This window comes from Salvelinus namaycush, chromosome 8 (genome assembly GCF_016432855.1).
Source record: "Salvelinus namaycush isolate Seneca chromosome 8, SaNama_1.0, whole genome shotgun sequence".
Taxonomy (NCBI): domain Eukaryota; kingdom Metazoa; phylum Chordata; class Actinopteri; order Salmoniformes; family Salmonidae; genus Salvelinus; species Salvelinus namaycush.
The window spans coordinates 55,115,939-55,124,934 of NC_052314.1; the positions used below are offsets into that span (position 1 = coordinate 55,115,939).

At 41.3% G+C, this 8,996-nt stretch overlaps 1 protein-coding gene across 1 annotated transcript; it reads left to right on the forward strand.

Moving 5' to 3' along the window:
• The first annotated feature begins 4,844 nt into the window (after window positions 1-4,844).
• Window positions 4,845-8,069, forward strand: LOC120052863. Its single transcript, XM_039000049.1, has 2 exons — window positions 4,845-4,973; window positions 6,775-8,069. Exon 2 carries the CDS (start codon window positions 6,789-6,791, stop codon window positions 7,827-7,829), a length of 1,041 nt encoding a protein of 346 aa, XP_038855977.1. The 5' UTR covers window positions 4,845-4,973; window positions 6,775-6,788; the 3' UTR covers window positions 7,830-8,069.
• Window positions 8,070-8,996: the final 927 nt, after the last annotated feature.

Here is an 8,996-nt window from a genome sequence, read left to right on the forward strand (position 1 = left end):
TGAGCTATTGACTTACTTGAACAGGATCACCTTCAAACTGCTCATGCTCACCTACAAAGCACTCAATGGACTTGCACCCTCATACATTACTGACCTTCTGCACCCCTACATTCCCACCAGCTCACTGCACTCTAACAGTGGCCTCCTCATCATCCCTTGCACCAGGCTCCGCTCCGTAGGAGATGTTGCTTTTAGCAGTGCAGCCCCCCAAAATAGCACACAAAAACTTTAAAAACTGGCACGAATCTCCGGTTTATTGTACCGATGCGGTGGTACAAGACAAGCGTAGCTTAACCTCTTTCTAAATATGTTGGAAAACAAATTGCTTTATGTAATGACGAGTACATTTGAAATAAACAATTCACTTTTAAATTGTTCTCTAATTAAACATTATGGAATACCCAAGTCGACTGTTTTATTGGTTTGACATGCGTCACCTAACTGTGATTGCGCCCAGGTGCGTCTCGTTATTGGTTGATGGGGTTTTACCTATAAATTGACAGTGTTCCTCTGTGGCTAGAAGATTCCCATTATTTGTTAAGGTTGGAGTGCCTTGAGAGGACAAGATAAGTGAAGGTGACTTAGACCAAATTTTCAGTAATGGCAGCCTGGTAGCTGAACCATAAGTATTGCAAAAGTATGACCTCCTGCCAGGATCAGCTCTCCTTCTCCCTGGGCACGTCTCCCTAAACCTATGACCTTTGTATGTATTGCCGTTTCTAATTTACAGTGAAGGCTAATAAGTATATATTGGTGATTAGCTCTGAATGTGTGACATTATATTAGCTCTGAAAATTGTGTGACATTATATTAGCTCTGAAGATTGTGTGACATTATATTAGCTCTGAAGATTGTGTGACATTATATTAGCTCTGAAGATTGTGTGACATTATATTAGCTCTGAAGATTGTGTGACATTATATTAGCTCTGAAGATTGTGTGACATTATATTAGCTCTGAAGATTGTGTGACATTATATTAGCTCTGAAGATTGTGTGACATTATATTAGCTCTGAAGATTATGTGACATTATATTAGCTCTGAATGTGTGACATTATATTAGCTCTGAATGTGTGACATTATATTAGCTCTGAAGATTGTGTGACGTTATATTTGCTCTGAATGTGTGACATTATATTTGCTCTGAAGATTGTGTGACATTATATTAGCTCTGAAGATTGTGTGACATTATATTAGCTCTGAAGATTGTGTGACATTATATTAGCTCTGAAGATTGTGTGACATTATATTAGCTCTGAAGATTGTGTGACGTTATATTTGCTCTGAATGTGTGACATTATATTAGCTCTGAAGATTGTGTGACATTATATTAGCTCTGAAGATTGTGTGACATTATATTAGCTCTGAAGATTGTGTGACATTATTGCAGAGTGCTCCAATGGTGATTATAGAGACGCGACTCTCTAATATTGGTGCAGAAAGATATTGACGCTTCAGAAAATAAATCTGCTGTCTATTTGAAATCTATCTCTGAAACATCAGATACAACTGATTGCATTAGGCTTTATCAAGGGCTTTGTGATTCGTTGGCCACTCAATTCAGGTGTGATAGCGGCTGGGTGGATACAAATGCTTTCTTACTGTTCACTTGGAAACTAATTAGGAAACATGGCATCACTTTGTTCTTACATAAGAACTGCTATATAAGTGCTATGTAATTACATTCTAGCGGTATTGGTTGTTAGATAACAGCACAACTCCAGCCAACATGTTTCAGAACAATAGTGATGCTGCATTTATTACTGTGTACTAGTTATAAAGGTTTGAGGGCAGCTTGATGTTGTGTGACTAGATACACTGTCATTACTACTTACAAAGGCATCCATCTCACAGCTCCTGAATGATTATGGATTGATAAGTGATTTGTAGTGAACCGCATAGTTCTAAGTAATAGATTTCTGAATACAATCCACTTATGATTCAAACCACGGACCTCATTCCTGTAAATCACTCATTAATGTGCAAAAAGCTTCCTCATCCATGAATGCTTACTGTCAGAAGAATCCATATACCTCCTAACCCTGGGCGAGAAAATGCAACATCACAAAGTTCACTTCCACTGCTATGCTGATAACTCCCAGCTCTACCTCTCCACCAAACCCACTCTCCCTCCCACCTCCCTCGTCAGCTGTCTTCACGACATCCAGAGCTGGATGAGCATGAAACTCCTCAATCTGAACAGCAACAAGACAGCGGTCATGCTCATCTGCTCCAATCATCACCACAGATGGTTTCCCGGTGCCTCTGTAAACACAAGTCAAAATCCTCAGTGTCTCCCTGGATAGTTCCCTCTCTTTCGAACCCCACATGAAAACCAGCACCCGGACAGCATTCTTCCATCTACGCAATATCTCCAGGCTCCGCCTCTCACTGTCACACTCCAGCACCGAAACCCTCATCCATGCCGTCGTTACTTCCCGACTAAAATACTGTAACACTCTCCTCACCAGATCCCCACAAACTCATCAATAGACTCCTAATGTTGCTGAACTCTCCAGAATCCACACCGGCTCAACTGAACACATGAAACCAATCCTTATCAATTTACACTGGCTTCCTGTGCAATCCTGTATTAACCTTAACACTCGTCCTCACCTTCAAAGCCCCTCCACAACCTGGCATCCACCTACCTCTCTGGTCTTCTCCCAGTCTATGCCCCCCCCCCCCCCCCCCCCCCCCCCCTGCTCCCTCTGCTCTTCCTCTGATGGTCTCCTTACCCTAAATCGGGATTGTATCCTCTTTCTAACCCCTCCCTCCTCTATTTATCTGTCCTGTTTTGTCTGGTCATTTGATTTGAGATTGTTTAGATTGTATATTGCCCTGTTGATTGATGCACTTGATTAATCTGAGAGAGAAAAAACACCAAAAAAGATGTCATTGGCCAGTTAACATCATTGTTTAAATAATACTTGGAGTGGAAATGAAATATGAATTACATACTGCACTGTTTAATTAGACATACTATGCTGTTTTTACTTAGCGAATTGTCTATTATGTTATGTTAGTATTTTTACTGATACAATCTTGTCGTGTGACTTAGTCATACGTCTGGATGTACAGATAAGAGCCCTTTGGGATACGACTGCAGTATGTGACAAACTGTTTTAACAATCTACAGGAATTCATATGTGTGGAAACATGCAGGAAGGAACAGACAACGATGGCAACGTCAACTATCTTAAACTGCATTGACAAAACTGTTGTTTGAAAGAATCTGCAGTCTCTCTTCCTGTAGAATTTCTCTGACATACTCTTACTTTACAACCCCCTTTAAAAAAATATCCATCAGGAAATTTTATAGAAGAATATATTTTATTTTTCGGACTAAAAAAGGATTACTGTGGAAAGACGCATCATGAAATGGAGAGAGAATTTCCCAACATGTCACATCAGAATTTAGGACTACATTTTTGATGTTGGAATACACGTTAATCTGAGAATATATACCTTTCCCTTCAGCACCTCTTCGCAAAACAAGTTTTAGAAAGACACACTGCTGTCACGCCCTGACCATAGTTTGCTTTGTATGTTTTATGTTTTGTTTGGTCAGGGTGTGATCTGAGTGGGTATTCTATGTTGTATGTCTGGTTTGTCTATTTCTATGTGTTTGGCCTGATATGGTTCTCAATCAGAGACAGGTGTTTTGCGTTGTCTCTGATTGGGAACCATATTTAGGTAGCCTGTTTTGTATTGTGGGTTGTGGGTTATTGTCTATGTTAGTTGCTTGTGTCTGCACTTGTTGTTCTATAGCGTCACGTTCGTTTTGTTGTTTTATAAGTTTTTCCAGTGTTCTTCGTTAATAAATAGAAGAATGAATTCACATCACGCTGTGCCTTGGTCCTCCTCTCTTCCACATTACGACGAACGTGACAACTGCGCTTATAACCAGCAGCGTTGCAAATTTGGGTGTTGCAGGAGGCGTTATGTGAATGCCCATAGTTACCAATCCAGTTGTGTAATTTGAAAGGAAAGCATTGTCATTAGATGTAGCTCAACTAAAAACATTCAAGCATAACACTGTCTAACTTCTGTGTTGATAAAATGCTGTTTATAGTCCTGGAATTAAACATGATTTTACGCTGTTGCCTTATTCTGCTAAACAGGTTCTTCGTTGTCACACTGACACATGAAACAATGAATGATTCAGGGCAGGCAATGCAAAATAAGTTGTTTGCATTACGTGCCCTGAGGCATTGATTCTCTCATGTGTCCGAGTGACAACGAAGAACCTGTTAGTACAGTTTGTCCTCTTTATGGTTAAGTTTTATGACTGTGTGACATGGAAATGGCACAAGAATTAAAATGTTTGAATCAAAGGTTGGCTTTCAGTATTCCATGTATCTCTTACGTCAGAGACATCTCTGAATCTAAAGAATATGTGGCATTGAAAGTATGACTCATGTCTTAAATAGTGAGTTGATTCTAAATTAATGTGTATATATTAACGTACCGGTACTCTCTCTAGAGGGGATTAATACAAAATTCAAACCACACAGTGTGGTTGCTTTAAAATAATTACAAGATTTGAAAAGGGTGGCATGCTGCTCATCGTTTTCAGCATTCTATGAAATGTATTGTGATTACCGGCTTGAATTTAATTTTGGACAGTTGAACGCAAGCCATTTCAATTCATGTATTGAAATTATTTTCAGATCCAATTAACAAATTGGAGTTTGTATATTGTGTTACTAAGCATACTGATAAACTGTGATTTTAGTTGAGAGTTGGCAACAAACAAAAACATTTTTACCAAATAATATTAGGAGATTATAGTGTTAAATAGCCTTGGCTTTTTGCCCATGGAACTTTGGGGAGTGGTTAGGACACGTCTACATTCTGCACATAAACAACTCGGCAGGCTAAGAGTGAAACTATTGCTATACAATTGTAACTCCATAGCAGCCTAGCATATTACCACTTCACGAACATTGAATATACTTGATTTGTAATAGGTAAGTTGTCAATTTGAATTATTTCTTTGGCATCAATGTAGAATTGTAAACCTGTCTTCTGGATAATGATGGACATAAGCTGGTTGGTTACAGAAAGTCTTGGTTGTTTTATTAGACTAGTTGGACAAGACGTTCAAGGTTTGCTCAAAGATGATATCTTGCATTGAGGCTTGACTGATTTAAGACAACAATGTAGGCCTAAATGTTTTCAAATTGTTTTACAAGCACGCCGTACCAGCTTTTTTTATTAAGTTCCTTAAATGTGCTGAGAATGTACCAAAGCCAAGCCACTATGCTTCAACATTCCCAGGGAAGGATGTTTGCATAATAACCATTGGACAACAACACTCTCACCACGCTTTATGGTTCTTAGAATGTTTTATGCTAGCTGAGAAGCCTGTATTGAAATGCAAATTCCTCTTGAGGACATTACAATTCAGGCTCAGAAGGTTGATCACGTGATCACCTGTTTAATGACGGCTAAAATATGACAGGGAGAGGGGATTTTGTATTGGGACTTTTATTTATGATTATATGTGGATTAATAAATAGTAACCCAATTGGGATACATTCACATTACCCACAGATCTAGCCTCAGATGACCATAACCCCAATACTGATCTGCCATCGATAATGAAAAACATCTCACCCTATCGGATTGTCTTCTGTCCAGTTACTAGGCTACCTGTTCCATAGGTCCACAGTCCCTCGTTCGATTTGAAGTCCTAGGCCCTACTGTATGTCTCATGCCCAGTTAGGCATCAAGTCTCCAGCAGTTTGTGGCCTTAGTAGTAGTTGGCTATGAGTCCCCTGCCTTGTCAGGCCCCCTGTCCTGCTAGGGTCTCAGCCACCTGACTTGGGGTACCCACCATTTCCTGAACCGGTGTGACTGCTGCATTCAGGTGTGTACACCTAAGCCGGTACCCTCCTGGCCTCTATGCATGGTCACGAGAAATTACGCTGCTCCTCTAGTTTTACAGTCAGATGCAACTTGACTGTCCTGCCGTTGCCCACACCTTTGTTATATCCCTTTTATTGCTCAGATTTCCATGGAAGGGCACATAGGAAGAACAGCAAAGATACAATGAGGGTGAAGTCCACCTCCAGTTAGTGTGTGTTCCTGTTGTGTTGAGAAGAGGATGCAAACCATTTTCTCAAGTACCACTCCGTAGAGACAATGACAGAAAAGTGTGTGTCCTCTTTCTCTTGGAACAGACAGTTAAATAAAGGTTTCACTCGTACTCTTTGGCAAGCAAACTGTGACAGAAAAATAATGTATTCACCTTATTTGTTGGATATGTAACAATTATTTACCTAAACAGTGAAATATTTCTGTCCTGCTACTGCTGAGTTTTATGGTGTCCACTCTAGCTTCCTGGTGAAAAAATCTACAGTTGGTATTCCAGTGACAGGATGTGTGGTGTTGTAACTGGGATAGAGAGGAGTAGAACAAAGGCCTCAATGGTTCTTAGACATCCTGGCCTGGGAAATTAGGCCAGGGTCAGGGGTTAAGATAACTCCAGGTAAGATAAAGACAGGATGAGCCCAAAGTGGCTTATGGTGCCCCCCAATGGGAGGGGTGGAACCAAGAATTCTGGGTATTAGCTATATGAACTGTGCATTGTCTGTATGATTCAGGCTCTCAGCCTAACAGGCAGAACAAGACTGTTGGGCTGACGGTTTCATTAATGCAATAAGAAATGATTTCTCAGCGCTGAATTTCCACGACAAAACCCACTCTTATTTTCTCGTTCTCTCTCCATCTTTCCCCCTTTTCTACCTTGCCCTCCCTCCTTTATAGAGAACATCATAACCATGGAGACACTGAACGAAATCGATCACCTCCAATCATCTGGCTTTGGTAAACCCCTACCCAGACACGGGCTTCATCTCCTTCACTGGTTCTCCCATGAATATGTCACATTCAACAACGACAGCGAGATGGTGACAGTTCGCAACCCTAAGAAGAAGGCGTTCGGCTTCCACCGCTTCTTCGACAACATAGAGGAGCATGATGGCCAATGTAACCAACTGCTACCAGACCAGGACTTACCATACTACGAAGTGGGCAATCTAAATGCTGCAAGGTCTGAGAACCTGCCTGATTCTGTCATCCAAAACCACACAGAAAACAATGACGACAGCAACATAGACCGGATCATCATCAGCCTCCAGTCAGACCGTGTGTTGGACAGAATCTACGTGACCCAACATGATCATCACAGAGGTGCTTTTGACCCCCAGCGCACCTATCGCATCAGTAAGGGGTTGATCAGTATCATCCGTAATCTGGACCTGGATGAGTTCCTGGAGCAGACTGGATATTTTCTTCCTTGCCCTGCCTCCATTGACACACTGAACGAAATGAGACACCTCCAGTCATCTGGCTTTGGTACACCCCGGCCCAGACACGGCCTTCATCTCCTTCACTGGTTCGCCCATGAATACGTCAAATTCAACAAGAAGGATGAAATGGTGACAGTGCGAAGCCCCAAGAAGAAGGCGTTCGGATTCCACCGCTTCTTCGACTACATAGAGGAGCATGATGGCCAGCGTAACCAACTGCTACCAGACCAGGGCTTACCATACTACGAAGTGGGCAATCTGAATGCTCCAGGGTCTGAGAACCTACCGCATTATGTCAGCGAAAACCACACAGGACACAATAACGACAGCAACATAGATCGGATCATTATTAGCATTCAGTCAGACCTGGTGTTGGACAGAATCTACGTGACCCAACATGATCATCACAGAGATGCTTTTGACCCCCAGCGCACCTATCGCATCAGTAAGGGGTTGATCAGTATCATCCGTAATCTGGACCTGGATGAACTCCTGGAGGAGACTGGATAGTCTTAAGACTTTTCCCCCCTGGCCAAGGGCATATAGACAGAGGCATCGTACGCATAATTATTTTTTTACCTAATTTCTGATGGTCAAATCCAAGATCTCTAACTGAATGATTTATTTTCTTACAAATGTATACTAGGCATGGGTATGACATCATGTCTTCAATATTCCCCATACATTGTGTATTGTAGGAAATTGTGAATGTTTTTATTTAGATAAAGGGCCTTGTTTTCAGATGTTTCACATCCTGACACATTTTTTGTTATTTTTCCCCAACCATTTCACCTGTGTGGTGGAATTTCTACCTTTAACTAATAATGAGGAGAGGCAAAATCAATAATCAATCAAGGTATTACTTTTATTAAAAACGTATTATAATAAGGAGGCTGGTCGCACCACCCACGCAGGTGAAATGGAGTGGGAGCCTGCTGTACAAAGAGTACAGGAGCATTTATATAGTCAAGCTACCCCATGCATGCATCTGCAAAACACGTGACCCTATGTATGTGTATGTGTGTGTGAGGGGAGAAAACTGGGTGAAAAGGTTGCCTCGGTCTGTCGCAACTGAGAGAGGACAACAGGGGCCAGAATGACAGGAAGTCACTCCAGATATACTTCCTCTATGTATGGTCGTACTGGCCACACACACAGAACACACACACACACACACACACAAAACATGAATCTTTCGCCCAGAAACAGGCTCCAAACAGAACAATAGCTTTATCACTGGTGTGCAGAATAATACACTTTGCCCTGTCTCCAGCTAAGCTAAGACGAACCAGTTAATCTCTGTCAGCTGTTGGCTGAGCGCCCAGGTATCATGAGGTCATTCTACACACACAGAACAGTTAGAGCAGGCCTCGTATTAATACACACACACTTTTCTATCTTATATGAGTTAGTTTCTTTAACTATCTCAAGCCCAATGCCTAGGCTTAAAGAAGGATATTTTAGTACACAAGCATTAGTAAGGTTCAATAGAAAATGCCCTCACACCTGCAATAGTTATTGCCACACGAGTCGGAACTAGGAAACTGTAGTTATACACGTGCTGCCAGTGGTCATTGTAGCATGTAAATCTTAGTGGGGCAAACAACAAAATGTTTTTGTAGATGCATGCCAGCAAAGCCACTACACAACACTAAACAATACATTAATTGCACTATA

Coding starts and splice junctions, on each gene's coding strand:
- LOC120052863 (XM_039000049.1), top strand. CDS start 6,789: ATGGAGACACTGAACGAAATCGATCACCTCCAATCATCTGGCTTTGGT.